This window comes from Myotis nattereri, assembly GCF_964212035.1.
Source record: "Myotis nattereri genome assembly, chromosome: 4".
Lineage (NCBI taxonomy): Eukaryota > Metazoa > Chordata > Mammalia > Chiroptera > Vespertilionidae > Myotis > Myotis nattereri.
Genome location: NC_138079.1, coordinates 110,150,811 through 110,165,737, shown reverse-complemented (window position 1 = coordinate 110,165,737; position 14,927 = coordinate 110,150,811). Strand labels below are relative to the sequence as shown.

Sequence of the window (14,927 nt, the reverse complement as noted above, 5' to 3'; positions counted from 1 at the left end):
GTTTAATCTCGTCACCACGCCCCCAGCCCGACCCCCTCTGGCCACCACCAGTCTGTCCTCTGCGCCTATGAGTCTGTTTCAGTTTTGTTTGTTCATTTATTTTGTTTTTTTAGATTCCACATGTAAGTGAGATCACGTAGTCTCTTCTCTGTCCAACATTTCACTTAGCATAATGCCCTCTAGATCCTTCAGTGTTGTTACAAATTAAAAAAAATTCTGGGGGGTTAAACCTCATCTGAGGATATTTTTTCCACTGATTTTTAGAGACAGTAGAAGGAAGGGAGGGGAGGCGGGAGGGAAAGAGAAGGAGGGAGAGGAGAGAGAAAAGGAGAGAAAGAGCGAGTAAGATGTGAGAGACACACATTGTTTGGTTGCCTCCTGACTGAGCTCCAACTGGGGCCGGGGATCGAACCTGCAACCCAGGCATGTGCCCTTGAACGGAATCGAGCCCGAGACCCTTTATTGCACAAGTGGATGCTCTAACCAGTGAGCAACACCAGCCAGGGCAAGATTTTATTCTTTTTTTTATTGTTTAAAGTATTACATATGTCTCCTTTTTCCCCATTGACCCCTCCCCCTGGCCACTCCCACCCCCGAGGGCAGGCCCCCACCACCCCAGGGCTTGTGTCCATGGGTTATGCTTATATGCATCCCTACAAGTCCTTTGGTTGATCTCTAACCCCCCCTCCCCTGTCCCTTGTCTCTGGATCTATTTTTGTTCATCAGTTTATGTTGTTCATTATATTCCACAAATGAGTGAGATCATGTGATATTTATCTTTCTCCGCCTGGCTTATTTCGCTTAGCATAATGCTCTCCAGTTCCATCCATGCTGTTGCAAATGGTAAAAGTTCCTTCTTTTTTTACAGCAGTGTTGTATTCCATCGTGTAGATGTACCACAGTTTTTAGTCCATTCATCTGCTGATGGGCACTTAGGCTGTTTCCAAATCTTAGCTATGGTGAATTATGCTGCTATGAACATAGGGGTGCATATATTCTTTCTGATTGGTGTTTCTAGCTTCTTGGGATATATTCCTAGAAGTGGGATCACTGGGTCAAATGGGAGTTCCATTTTTAGTTTTTTGAGGAAACTCCATACTGCCTTCCACAGTGGCTACACCAGTCTGCGTTCCCACCAGCAGTGCCCTAGGGTTTTTTTTCCTCCGCATCTGGCCAGCACTTGTCGTTTGTTGATTTGTTGCTGATAGCCATTCTGACAGGTGTGAGATGGTACCTCATTGTTGTTTTGATTTGCCTCTCTCGGATGATTAGTGACTTGGAGCATGTTTTCATATGTCTTTCGGCCTTCTGTATGTTCTCTTTCAAAAAGTGTCTATTTAGGTCCTTTGCCCATTTTTTGATTGGATTGTTTATCTTCCTTTTGTTAAGTTGTATGATTTCTCTGTAAATTTTGGAGATTAAACCCTTATCAGAGATAACATTGGCAAATATGTTCTCCCATGCAGTGGGCTTCTTGTTGTTTTGTTGTTGGTTTCTAAGATTTTATTCTTTTTTCATAGCTGAGTAATACTCCATTGTTGACATGTACCACGTCTTTATCCACTCAGCTACTGATGGACACCTGGGCTGCTCCCCTATCTCGGCTCTTGTAAATAATGCTGGGGTGCAGATAGCTTTTCAAATTAGTGTTTTCATTTCCTCCAGAGAAATGCCCTGGAGCGGGATTGCTGGGTCATAGGTCATTCTATTTTTATGTTTTTGAGGACCCTCATACTGTTCATCGTGGCTGCACCGATCTGCACTCCCATTCACGGTGCACGAGGGTCCCTTTTCTCCACATGATGGTTCTTCAAGTTCTGTTGACATACCACTGATGGGGAAATTCAAACAGAGTGGCGAGTCCTCTGGGAGTTCAGAGGAGAGAGAGTATTGCTGGCTGGGAGACAAGGTGGGCTGTAGGGAAGAGGAGATGTGTGAGCTCAATCTCGAAGGTAGGATTTGGAAGCAGAAGGGTATCAGGGGTGGGGAACGTCTGGCCCGTGGGCCGTATAAGTCCCTCGAAACCATTTGGTCTGGCCCTGCCAAGGCATTGGGGGTGAGTTAGTTAAATGTTTGACCAAATACAGCAGGCTCATTTTTAAGTTGATCATTTTGTATGGCCCGTAAATGACGTTATAAACATCCAAATGGCGTTTAGCAGAAGGAAGGTTCCCCAGCCCCGGTTAGGTGAAAGGCATGCTAGCTCACGGGAAGGGCCTGAGCACGCAGAGCTGGGCAAACATGTGGGGTGCGTACAGGTGGTTTGGTCTGGCTCGAGCCTAGTAACATGGTGATAATCAGCAAGGATGATAACTATTATTAGTAATAAAAGAGTCAGATATATTTAAAGTTACCAGGTTACTTAGTAACTAAGTGAGCTACAACAAAGCTCTATTCTGTGGTCTGAAGTCTTAACAAATAACCTGCATCTCTAACAGCCCCCGGGGCTGCTGGCCTGTGCAGGCAGCACACTGCTGAGTGACAAAGCCCCGTTGGCGGCACCTGCGCCTCCCAGTGCGCGGCGAGCGTCCGGGGGCCAGGGTGCTGCCTGTGAACGCCATCGGATGAGCTAACGGGCTCATGAATGCAGGAAGGAGGTCCTGCCATCAAGCCCACTGCAGTGCAGGGCTCTTACTCACTCATTCACTTACAAACCCATTCATTCATTTGCTTGCAGATGGGTCTGCTTCGTGGGTCAGCGCAGAAACCTTATGGATTTTGGGCAGATACATGGTTCACCTACCCCTTGAAGAAATTACGAAAATCAGTCCCATGGAAGTAAGTCGGGAAGGCACACTTGCTAACTCACCGGGACGAGGTCAGCCAGCAGCCCAGGGTAGCCGGGTCTCTAAGAAAACGCTTGGAGAGCGGCCTCAAGCCGTCAGCCCCCGACTGTGTTCTAGTGCAGACGAACCAGAAAAGGGAAGGGTTGTGGCCACTGAGACAGCTCTGACGCGAGCCAACGTGACAGGAGGTTGGCTGTGAACCAAAAATCACTTGAGTATTGTCGTCCTCCAGAAAGGCCACGGAAAATAGCGCTAGCGTTTCCCGGCCAGGAGGCGTGGACCGAGTGGAAGCAACATGGAGTAGCAGCACTGAGCTCTGTCCTGAGCTGCTTAGCTCGTGGCCAGCCTGTTGCTCTCCTGGCGTTGACCCAGTGACCCTGACTCTGGACTGCAGCCTCCTAAGCACGCCGCCAAACGGAGGCGCTCACGGAGCGGTGGGCTCGCCTCCGCCTCTATTCCGAGCGCCCAGCTGGCCAGTCATCTACCCTCAGCGAGAGAAGTCTTTGCAGCAAGTGACAGGCTGTTCAAAGGCCGACTGACCCAGCAACGCCCGGCTATTACGAAGCCAGGGGCAGCACGCGGCTCCTCTTTCTACCTGGGAGGCTGCACGTGTTGAATGTCTTGATTTTGTAACCTGATTACAACATGGTTAACCCCGCTGTGCCCTCCCAGCGCTGAGTCCGGGAGGTGGGAAGGCAGGTTAGATTCCGAGGAAGCTGGGCAGGGGCATTGCTACGATCAGATCCCACACGCACCTTTTCTTCTGCGTCTAGGAACTGTGGGGAAGGGTGGGGAAAGCAGGCCCCCGCCGAGGGCACGTCACAGGGGCAACAGGCAGTCTCTGGGGGAGAGGCAGCTGTACGAGGCTTTTAAGCACAGAAAAATGTGCGTTGAAATATCAAGACATTAAGGGGACGGCCTTGGACACAGGCAAAAAGTGAGCAGGAATAGAAAGATACTAATATGCTGCTCAGATTCCTTCTATTCTAGTTCACTTTTCAGTCTTACAAAGGATACATGTTTTTAATTTCCTGAGGCCACTTATAAACTCACTCATCTATTAAAAAAACTGATTCCCCAAAGCAGGAAATGTGTGGGCCACATTCTCTGACCCCAGTATAACAAATCTAGAAGTAAATGCGCAAATATTAGCTTAAAAAAGTCCAGCGTCATGGGTGGTAGAAGCAATGCTCCTTAAATACCAGGGGGCTTTCTGAGGCAGGAAGGGGCCGTGAGCTCGTCCACGGCAGCGGAACGGCGCACCGTGTCTGGGATGGCACAGCGCAGACCCCAGGCGGGTGCTGCGGCCACGCCCGTCCTCCGCATGACCTTTCTGTGCTTGTCCACCAGATCGGGCTGTTCATCAGCTATGACAACGCCACCAAGCAGCTGGACACCGTCTATGACATCACACCGGAGCTGGCCCAGGCGTTCCTGGAGCGGATCGGCTCCTCTGACTTCGACATGAGGAACGCCTCCACCGTCCACAGGCAGGGCCCTCCGAGCTTTGCCCAAGATGCGCTCTAAGCTCAGGTTCCTCTGAGCAGCAAAGGCTCTGGGCGGGAAGGGGAGTGGCTGGTCCATGAATAGTCTCGGAGGAGGGGCTTCCCCAGAGACCTCTCCAGGGCCTGAGGGGGCACAGAGGCTTTCTGGGGTGTCCTGGGTGCCAGGCATTTTATGCAGCGTTGTCAAGCTCAGGGTTTAACCCTCGGCACGCTGTCTGTCCCAAGGTAAATGTGTAATTCCCCGTGAGCTGGGCGGAGTGTTGGAAACAGTCCTGGGTCCCCATACTTGTGAATCCTTGTTCTCTAGACTCTCCGGTGGGTTGTTGGACCCCAGATGAGATCAGCTCTAGAATTTAGGGGTTGTAATGGGATCCTCCGGAGCCATTGCCAGCAGGAGCTGTGCCCAGGAAGAGTCCGAATGTCGGGGGATGGGCATGCAGAGTGTGTGTGTGTGTGTGTGTGTGTGGGTGTGTGTGAATACCCAGGCCTTGCTGTCTCCTCCAACATCACCTACCACCTTCAAGTTTTTCAAGCTCACTTGTGAGAATGTTCTTACATAAAACTGTTACCCCTTCTTCCTCCATCCCTAGTAATTCTCACCAGCAGCCTGGGTCCCCTGTTTCTATGGTTACATGAAGGCTACCTTAGTGCAGCGGTTCTCAACCTGTGGGTTGAAACCCCTTTGGCGGTCGAACGACCCTTTCAGAGTCGCCTAAGACCATCCTGCATATCAGATATTTACATTACGATTCATAACAGTAGCAACATTACAGTTATGAAGTAGCAACGAAAATAATTTTATGGTTGGGGGTCACCACAACATGAGGAACTGTATTAAAGGGTCGCGGCATTAGGAAAGTTGAGAACCACTGCCTTAGTAGGCCCTGAGCCAGGCCTGGTGTGATCCTGGCTCTGCAACTTATCAGCCGTGTGATTCCGGCCGTGTTCACGCCCCACTCTGTGCCCCCTTTTCTCTGCCCGTGAAAGGGGAGGCCAGGGCCTGCCCACCTCACTGAGTCCTTGTAAGGACCACACACACGGGACACAGTTATGTCTCAAGAAATGTTAGTTATTCTCAACGCACTTATGCACATTCAGCCTTTGCTCCCCCCATCGTCTTTCTCATTCGACACAATTTCAGACCCTCCCTCACCCGGTTGCTCTTCTGTGGAGATGCCCGAGCATGTCCGTGTTCTGGGAGGGCGGAGCCAGGTGGGGCATGGCCAACGGGGCGGTCACCACGCCACGTCCACGTCCAGGAGATAGCACGGAATGCTACGAGCAGCCAGGACCGAACGTGCAGTCCGTCCCCACCAAGAAGTGTGCTAACCTTCAGCATGCCTCTCCTCACATGCGCAGCGTTCCCCATTCTGCACCCACCACATGTGCTACGTGTGCTCACGAACAAGCAAACCTGCCCTGTGAAAGCCTCCGGGCCGGGCCCTGTGCAGACAGACTGTGGGCAGCAGCCTGGCCGCCCTGTGCAGACGGGCCGTGGGCAGCAGCCTGGCCGCCCTGTGCAGACGGACCGTGGGCAGCAGCAGCCTGGCCGCCCTGTGCAGACGGACCGCGGGCAGCAGCCTGGCCGCCCTGTGCAGACAGACCGTGGGCAGCAGCCTGGCCGCCCTGTGCAGACGGACCGTGGGCAGCAGCCTTGCCGCCCTGTGCAGATGGACCGTGGGCAGCAGCCTGGCCGCCCTGTGCAGACGGACCGTGGGCAGCAGCCTTGCCGCCCTGTGCAGACCGGCCGTGGGCAGCAGCCTGGCCGCCCTGTGCAGACCGGCCATGGGCAGCAGCCTGGCCGCCCTGTGCAGACGGACCGTGGGCAGCAGCCTTGCCGCCCTGTGCAGACCGGCCATGGGCAGCAGCCTGGCAGAGAAGTCAGGTGACCTGCCGAGTCCGCTGGCCCAAAGCTGGGCTCTTCACCACGGGGACGGCGCTCCCAGCTGGACCAGGGTCACATCCCACTGCTGCCCGACACGCCTCCGTCTCCTTGGTTTTCTGTCCTTTGGAGGTCATTATCTCCTGGTGTGGTTTGCAAAGCATCCTGGCCGTGAATCTGGGCCCCAGAGAACCCCTGGCAGGCAGCGCCGTCTCCCAGGAAAGGGGCGTCGCTGTGGCTAACTCTGCACCAGGCTGCTCTCAGGCCCCCCGCCCAGGAGGAGAGCTGACCGCTGGACCCAGCTCCGAGCCCAGCCCCACTGCTAGTCCTGCGCAGGTCCCTGCGCCCTGCGCCAGGCTCCTTCTCCTCTCACACAGGCTGGGGCTGCTCGTCTGTTTCTATGGAGACCTGGAGCTGCTGGACGCCGCCCTGGCCCGAGTCCTCCTCCACCAGATGATCAAGTGCAGCCGCCTCCGGGGCTTCCAGGCTGGCGTCCAGAAGGTGCGGATGGGATGCACAGCCCGGGCCGGGGCCTCCGTTTTACTGGCCAGAGAAATGGGGAGTCTTGCCCGGCCTTTGAGAGAAACACGTAAGGTTAGTCGGGGCCTAGGTCCAGCCAGAGTAGACGGTGCCTCAAACACACGAGCTTAACACGGGAAGGAGCAACACAAAACTGTAGGAAAAAGCTTGGTGAGATCAAAATTCTCTCAGAATGGCCACCTCAAACTTAGAGGAACGGGTCACTGGGGGATGGTAAGTGCAGCTATTGAGTCCTCAAGTGGAGCCAGAATGCGTGTCTGACCAGCGCCCAGGTGATGTGCTGCTGGCGCCCAAAGACTACATGTGAGCAGTGCTGCTCTAGTGCCCTCGCTGAGCAGGTGCGGAAGCAGATGCGGGAGCAGATGCGGGAGCAGGTGCGGGAGCAGGTGCGGAAGCAGATGCGGGAGCAGGTGTGGAAGCAGATGCGGGAGCAGGTGTGGAAGCAGATGCGGGAGCAGGTGCGGGAGCAGGTGTGGAAGCAGATGCGGGAGCAGGTGTGGAGCAGGTGTGGAGCAGGTGCGGGAGCAGGTGCGGGAGCAGGTGTGGAAGCAGGTGTGGGAGCAGATGCGGGAGCAGGTGTGGAGCAGATGTGGGAGCAGGTGTGGAGCAGGTGTGGGAGCAGGTGTGGGAGCAGGTGTGGAGCAGGTGCGGGAGCAGGTGTGGGAGCAGGTGTGGAGCAGGTGCGGGAGCAGGTGTGGGAGCAGGTGTGGAGCAGGTGTGGGAGCAGGTGTGGAAGCAGATGCGGGAGCAGAAGTGGAGCAGGTGCGGGAGCAGGTGTGGAGCAGGTGCGGAAGCAGATGCGGGAGCAGGTGCGGGAGCAGGTGTGGGAGCAGGTGTGGAAGCAGATGCAGGAGCAGATGCGGGAGTAGATGCGGGAGCAGGTGCGGGAGCAGGTGTGGGAGCAGGTGCGGGAGCAGGTGTGGAAGCAGATGCGGGAGCAGATGCGGGAGCAGGTGTGTTAGCAGATGCGGGAGCAGGTGCGGGAGCAGCTGCGGAAGCAGATGCGGGAGCAGGTGCTGAAGCAGATGCGGGAGCAGGTGCGGGAGCAGGTGTGGAGCAGGTGCGGGAGCAGGTGCGGGAGCAGGTGTGGGAGCAGGTGTGGAGCAGGTGTGGAGCAGGTGCGGGAGCAGGTGTGGAGCAGGTGTGGAGCAGGTGTGGGAGCAGAGCGCTAGCGACGGAAAGCAGCTGGGCTGGCGGAACAGGTGCTGGGACAGCCATTTCTTTCACTTCACTCTGCTGCCCCCCAGTGGCCCTTTCAGGACAGCCCGGAACACGGGGCACACACATCTGAAGTGAATACATAGGTTCTTCATACAAATTCAGGTGTTAGAACACGGACCGTGCTTGCTTTTTTCCTCTTGTGCAGAGGTCATGGTAAAGTGGCGACATGGAAGCAATTGGGAAACACACGTGACTAGCGCTAGACAGACATAAAATCATTGTTCAGGTGGTCATAGGAGCGTGGAATTTTGTAAGATATCATTTTAAGTGAAAAATATAAAAAAGTGCCCTTCTGTTCATATCCCAATTATGTAAAAATATGTACTGTGGTTTATTTACGAAGCACATGTTTGTGAAGGCATAGAGGTCTTAGCAGCGGCAGTTATTTGTATGCGGCAGGGTTTTCAGGAGACTTACCTTTGTTACTACTGGGAATGACGTTGCATAGATTGCATATCACCATGAGAACCCCTGGGTGTTTCGGGAAAGGAAGACAGCCATGTATACCGCGGTAGAGTGCAAGGTCACAAAGGAAAGCAGATACTCTGCGAGGGGGCGGCACTATGGGCGAAGCTGACGAAGTTTCCTCCTGCCATGCTTTCAGGCTGAGTCAGTAACAGTTAGTATTTAAATGAAGCACAAGGTCAAGGCCGGAGGAGGCCGTGTGCTCATTAGGGTGACTCGCTGTCTGGGCCTGGCAGGAGTCCCTCCCTGGCTGGATTCCTCTCCACTGGCGAGGCAGGGTGCTGGGAGGCAGGGTGCTGGGGGGCAGGGTGCCGGGGGGCAGGGTGCCGGGCGGCAGGGTGCCAGGGGGCAGGGTGCCGGGCGGCAGGGTGTCGGGGGCAGGGTGCTGGGAGGCAGGGTGCCGGGCGGCAGGGTGCCGGGCGGCAGGGTGCTGGGGGGCAGGGTATTGGGCGGCAGGGTTCTGGGGGGCAGGGTGTCGGGAGGCAGGGTTCTGGGGGGCAGGGTGCCAGGGGGCAGGGTGCCAGGGGACAGGGTGCCGGGCGGCAGGGTGCCGGGAGGCAGGGTGTTGGGCAGCAGGGTTCTGGGGGGCAGGGTGCCAGGGGGCAGGGTGCCGGGGGGCAGGATGCAGGCAGCGTTGTGGCACCGTACCCCCCAGGGTGCAGTCAGAGGGAACTACTGTGCTATCTGCTATGGACCCTCACGGCAGCTTGCTCCCCCGCCAGCTCAAGGCCGACCTCCTGGACATTGCCAGGGGGAACCAGACGCTCAACGAGACCCTGGGCTCCTTGTCGGATGCGATCGTGGGCCTGACCCACCGTCAGCTGGAGTCCCTGTCCCCCGAGGCTGTGCACAGCGCCATCGCTACCCTCAGCCAGGTGTCGGGCTGGGCCAAGAGCCAGGTGATCATCTTGTCCGCCAAGTACTTGGCCCATGAGAAGGTCAGTGGGAACACCGGACTCTTTTTTTAAAAAATATTTTTATTGATTTCAGAGAGGAAGGGAGAGGGAGAGAGAGAGAGAAACATCAATGATGAGAGAGAATCATTGATTGGCTGCCTCCTACGTGCCTCCCACTGGGCATTGAGCCCATAACCCAGGCATGTGCTACAATCAAACCATAACCTTCTGGTTCATAGGTTGACTCTCAACCGCTGAGCCACGCCAACTCATTTTTTGTTCTTGTTAATCCTCACCTGAGGACATTTTTTCCATTGCTTTTCAGAGAGTGGAAGAGAGGGAAAGAAGGGGAGAGAGAGTGAGATAAACATTTAGGTGAGGAGACACATTGAATGGTTGCCTCCCATATGCGCCCCCACTGAGGGTGGGGCGTGACTCTGCAACCCAGGTACATGCCCTTGACTGGAAATGGAATGATCCACCCTTTTCGTGATGGCTCTACCCACTGAGCCATCAGCCAGGCCTCTGAACTCTTCAACGCCTGGCACCCAAGGGCCAGTTCTGTGCACACGGCGGACAGTGCCGAGGACGACTCCTGCGTTCAAACCCTTGTCCTTCCATTGGCTAGCTGCACATTTGCTACCTTGGACGGTCACCTTAGCTTCCCTTTGCCTCGGTTTCCCTATTTGTAACATAAGATGGGTGACAATCACATCTGTTCTCAGGCGGCCGCGTGGGTTACGCAGCCAGTACCCGGGAGGAGGTGGGACAGCACGTGGCCTGCGTGCGCTCCGCGGCGTGAGCCTCGCTGTTGAGCAAAGCGTGAGGTCCCCCCAGGACTTCCTTGCCCGCTGTTGAGGCGGCAGCACACTCTCATCCCGTGTCAGCGATGATGCTCTTTCATTCCAGCCTGGGCTGCACAGAGGACACCGTGCCCACAGAAGGCCCTGCCTTGCGGGACTAGGCAGGCCCAGCTCTGTCTCCTGCACGTGGCCCTGGCAGTAGTTGCTCGGGTGGGAAGTGGGCCTTTTGCTTGGGTATTAGCCTCTGTGCTGGGCCCGGTAGGAAGGGCTCCAGAGACCTGAGCCCTACAGTGTGGGTCCTGCTCTGCAGTCCACAGTCAGCCCTCCCCAGGAAGCAGAGTGGCTCCCAAGGATCGATTGGGGCCAATCCCAATATGACAACAGCTGCTTTTATTAAGCACTGACCCTGGGCCGGGCCCTGTTCTCAGCGAGCTAATCATTTAGCCCTCCCACACCCCACGGCATTGATAGGGTCATAACCGATTCTCCAGGTCGTTCCCGGGGGGCACACAGCATCGACGGGCATGGCCACGGCCGCAGGAAAGGCACACGGCTGGGACTGGCCCAGGGCACCTGGCTTCGGAGCCTGCTCGCTCAGCTCCATGCTGGCAGCCTCGTCGTGGCGCCAGGAACACAGCCAGCCCATCCTCACCGGCCTCCGGGCCGAGGCTGCCCATGCACCTGTCCCTTCCAGCCTTGTGGCGACTGCAGTCTGAAGGCGTGGCAGCCCTTCCCTGCTTTGACTGGGGACACCTGGCTCACTGGCATTTCCCTGTGGACGGGTGTCGGGAGCTGAGGGACCTGTCTTGTTCCTCCATCTCTGGACGAGTGGCTCGTCTTCTCCTGGTAGAAGGTGGCTTCTGTCAGGAAGCTGCGTTGGAAAGGCCCTGCCTTCTTGGGAGCAGTTAGAGGCTATCCATCCTTTAGAGCAGCAGTTCTCAACCTGTGGGTCGCGACCCCTTTGGCGGTCGAACGACCCTTTCACAGGGGTCACCTAAGACCCTCCTGCATATCAGATATTTACATTACGATTCATAACAGTAGCAACATTACAGTTATGAAGTCGCAACGAAAATAATTTTATGGTTGGGTCACAACATGAGGAGCTGTATTTAAAGGGCCAGAAGGCCGAGAACCACTGCTTTAGAGCATAACTGAGGGAAGCCACACATCCAGCCTCTTGTAGAACCAAGGAATCCGCCTGCTGACAGGGAAACCCTGCATCTCCACTTGGATGCGGAGGGAGCATGCATCGCCTCCGAGGGTGCCAGCTCCAGCCACAGGTCTCAGAAAGCATCAGGCTCATGTCCTGAAACACACCTTGATTATTTTAAAATGTGTGTTTATTGACTTCAGAGAGGAAAGGGGAGAGAGACATCAATGAGCGAGAATCACTGGTCGGCTGCCTCCTGCACGCCCCTTCCTGGGGTTGAGCCCACAACCCGGGCCTGTGCCCTGGCCAGGAATCGAACCTGGGACCCTTCAGTGCAGAGGCTGACGCTTAATCCACTGAGCCAAACCGGGTGGGGCTGAAGCATGTCTTTATTTCAGTGGAGTTTCTGCCTGGAGGTAACAGTGTGGGCCTTGCCATGCCAGCTGCGTGCCGGGTGACAGGGTGAGAGCGTGGACTGCCTCCAGCACTGAGAGAGGGGCCGGGGCTGGTCCCTGAGAGCCCGGGGCCCACCGAGGGGCAGCAGCTGGTCCGTTCCTGCCCACTGTTGCCCGTGTGGGCCCATATTTTGAAAAGCCAGAGACTCATCCGGATTTCTGTGGGAATTCCCCACATGTGAAGTGTCAGCTAGTTCAGGTTAAACATGAAGCAGCCCTTGGCGGTCAGCTGTGGCGCTCGGGCCCTGCTTCAGGTACATGTGCTGTGGCCTCAGGCAGCAGAGCACGCCCCCCCCGGCCCCCCCCCCCCTCGCCTGCGGGGCCCGTACTGCTCCGTCCTGTTCTGTTCTGACATTTACTCTCTTTCCTGAGAGAGGAATCCTGGAAGGTCTGGGAGGCAGCACACCCGCCACCCGGTGCCCGCCCTGCCACCCGGCGCGCAGTGGGCCTGGCCAGCGCCCTGCAGGCGAAAGGCCTTAGCACAGCCTCGCCCCTCTGGCCGGTCCCCCAGGTGCTGTCCTTCCACAGCGTCAGCCAGATGGGCGTGCTGCTGGCGGGCGTCGGCGCCCAGGCCTTCGCGGGCATGGACCCCGGGGCCCTGGCGCAGGTCCTGCGAAGCGCGGGCTCCCTGCACGTGTCCAGCCTGTCGCCGGCCCAGCAGCAAGGCATCCTCAGCAAGGTGAGAGGGGCCGTCCCCCCCAGCGTGTGGTTTGGGGTCTGTGAGGGGCGGGGTTGGCCTAGCCTCTGGGGAGGGGTTCCGAGCCGGGTTCCTCCAGAGAGCCCGGCCGTGTGGTACTTCTCCCCAGACCCCACTGCTCTCCCGAGCGCAGCAGACCTGGGAGACGCGGCTTAACCGAGGCTCCTGGATAGAATAACACGTGAAGGTTGATTTTCCAATCTCAAAGTACCCTGAAGTCCCGCGTGCTTCCCAGAGCCTTCAGGCTTCAAAGTCAGCCAGTTCCTCCTCGCTTGGCAGGGGCCGTAGGGGCACCCTCTTCCCGCAGACTTGCCTTTTCCACTCGCAAAATCTGTTAGAAACCAAACACGAGAGATCTGCCCCCACGCCAACACCCGGCACCGCAGAGCACTGACGTTAAAACAAGGAGCGCAGGCCCTGAGATCAGACAGACTTGGCCTGAATCTCACGACCAACCATTTCTCACTAAGCCTCACTTTTCTTGGCTGTAAAATGGGGGCAGTGATGGTTCCCGGCAAGTGGGATGGATTTTGTGCTGGGAGGCGCTTGGCACGGTGCCTGGCCTGTCCCCAGAGCTCGGCGCACCGTCCGCGCGGCTGTCAGTGAGGGAGTGTCCTCTCACTTTGCAGGTGGCCGGAGCCGGAGGCGCCCCGGGTGCCTTGGAAGTCCCGGGGGCTTTCTTTAAGGAAGTGTCTCTCTTCGATTTAAGGAGGGAACTCGGACTCAACTCCACTGTCCTACAGGAGAAGGAGCTGCGGAGGAGTCAGGTACTATGCTGAGGCCGGATACCAGTTCCCGGGGTGTTCGAGGGGTCCCCACCCCAGCAACCCCGCCAGCAAGGCCTTCCCAGCACTGGCTGAGGGGGTCCTAGGTGACCTCAGCTCTACACTAGCTGCCGGGGAGCGGGACCCGGGGAAGGGCTGGTCCCACAGACTGTCCTGGCAGCTGCCCGGCGCTGTCCAGCGGCTCCGGTGCTGCCGCCCGCCTGCTGTAGGCGGGGCTCCGGCCACCCCTCTGTGGGTTCCGTTAATTTGCTGGAGCGGCTCCCAGAACTCAGAGCAGCGCTTTATTCACCGCTTTATTCGCCGGGTCACTGGTTTTTAGGAAAGGATGGACCAGCCTGCAGGAGAGAGGCGGAGCGGAGCGTGGGGAAGGGGCCGCTCTCCCCGGGTCAGCCCCCCCCACCCCCCGCCCCCCGCCCCTTCACCAGCCCTGAAGCTCTCAGAACCCTGCCCTTTGGGTGTTCGTGGAGGCGTCACCCCACAGGCATGACTGATGAGCTCCCTGGCCAGCGGCCACTGAGCTTCTAGCCCCCTCCCTCCCCGGAGGTCAGGGTCGGCCTGAAAGCCCCACCTCCTGATCACACAGCCGCTTCCCCCCTTTGCTTGCTGGGATGCCCTGTGTCCAGGAACTAGCAGGTGGGCCTGGACAACGCGTAGGAAGGGAGTGGCAGCCCTGCTCCCTGCAGCGGGCTCTCCCTCCTGCACACCTCTGGCCTGGTGTGGGAGCCTGGCCCGCCACCCGCTCCCCTCCCAGCTCTGCCGCTTAGCAACTGTGTGGTCCTGGGCAAGTCACAGCCTGGGAAGCCCCTGTCTTCCCATCTGTGAAATGGGCCGTGCTGTGCCTTCCCACGGGGCTTCCGGGTGCTGGGCCCACCACGTGCTTGTCGCGCCGAATGCCCCCAGCTGGCATTGTTCTCTCCCCCAGGCCTTGTTCCTGTATGAGCTGCTGTCCCAGACCAGCAGGCCGGCCGAGCTCCTGAGGTAGGGGAAGGGGAGCGCAGCTCGCCAGCTCGTTGGAGCCTGATTTCCCCGCAGGGAGGGTTGGACCGTCCCTCCTGTGGCCCATGCCGGGCGGGCTATGCCTTCTCCGTGTCCCCCTTCCCTGTCTTACCCACCCGCTCTTCCCGCCCCTGTCCTGTTCTCTAGAGCCGGGCAGCTGGTCAAGGGCGTGGCGTGCTCCCACATCGACGCCATGGGCGCCGCCTCCTTCCTGGCCCACTTCCAGTATTTTGAGAACAACCTCTCTCTGCTTTCACCGTATCAGGTACTTTTCTGCTTCTGCTTCTCTCTTTCTACCCGAGGAGCCGCCCCTGCCTCGCCTGGCTCTGAAGCTATTGATGCCGGCAATATTCTGTGCAAATGATGGTGAGGGGCCAAATACTGAGCCAGGCCTTCTCCAGTTTCTGTCCTTTTTTAGAAAAGTACGTTTTTATTGATTTCAGAGAGGAAGGGAGAGGGAGATGGAAACATCAGTGATGAGAGAGAATCATTGATCGGCTGCCTCCTGCACACTTGCTCCTGGGAATGGAGCCCACAACCCGGGCCTGTGCCCAGGGATCGAGCTGTGACCTCCTGGCTCATAGGTCGACGCTCAACCCCTGAGCCACGCCGGCCGGGCTCTGATTTCTTTCTCAGATGCTCCAAATGCCCCTGCCTTCAAAGCCGGAGTTGCCACGGGTTGGTTATTTCACACTCTGCCCCGAGCCTTAAAACACCCCTGGAAGGCGCAGCGTGCTCACAGT

General features: G+C 57.3%; 1 protein-coding gene across 1 annotated transcript in view; it reads left to right on the top strand.

Moving 5' to 3' along the window:
* OTOA (otoancorin) overlaps window positions 1-14,927 on the top strand; it is a gene marked incomplete at its 5' end in the record, with an annotated part of 55,670 nt that overhangs the window by 14,195 nt on the left and 26,548 nt on the right. Inside the window, 8 exons of the mRNA XM_081090491.1 lie at window positions 2,678-2,778; window positions 4,137-4,276; window positions 6,551-6,674; window positions 9,122-9,337; window positions 12,218-12,385; window positions 13,033-13,170; window positions 14,111-14,166; window positions 14,332-14,449. Of these exons, the coding sequence (XP_080946617.1) occupies window positions 2,678-2,778; window positions 4,137-4,276; window positions 6,551-6,674; window positions 9,122-9,337; window positions 12,218-12,385; window positions 13,033-13,170; window positions 14,111-14,166; window positions 14,332-14,449 (1,061 nt within the window). The remainder of the gene's footprint in view (window positions 1-2,677; window positions 2,779-4,136; window positions 4,277-6,550; window positions 6,675-9,121; window positions 9,338-12,217; window positions 12,386-13,032; window positions 13,171-14,110; window positions 14,167-14,331; window positions 14,450-14,927) is intronic.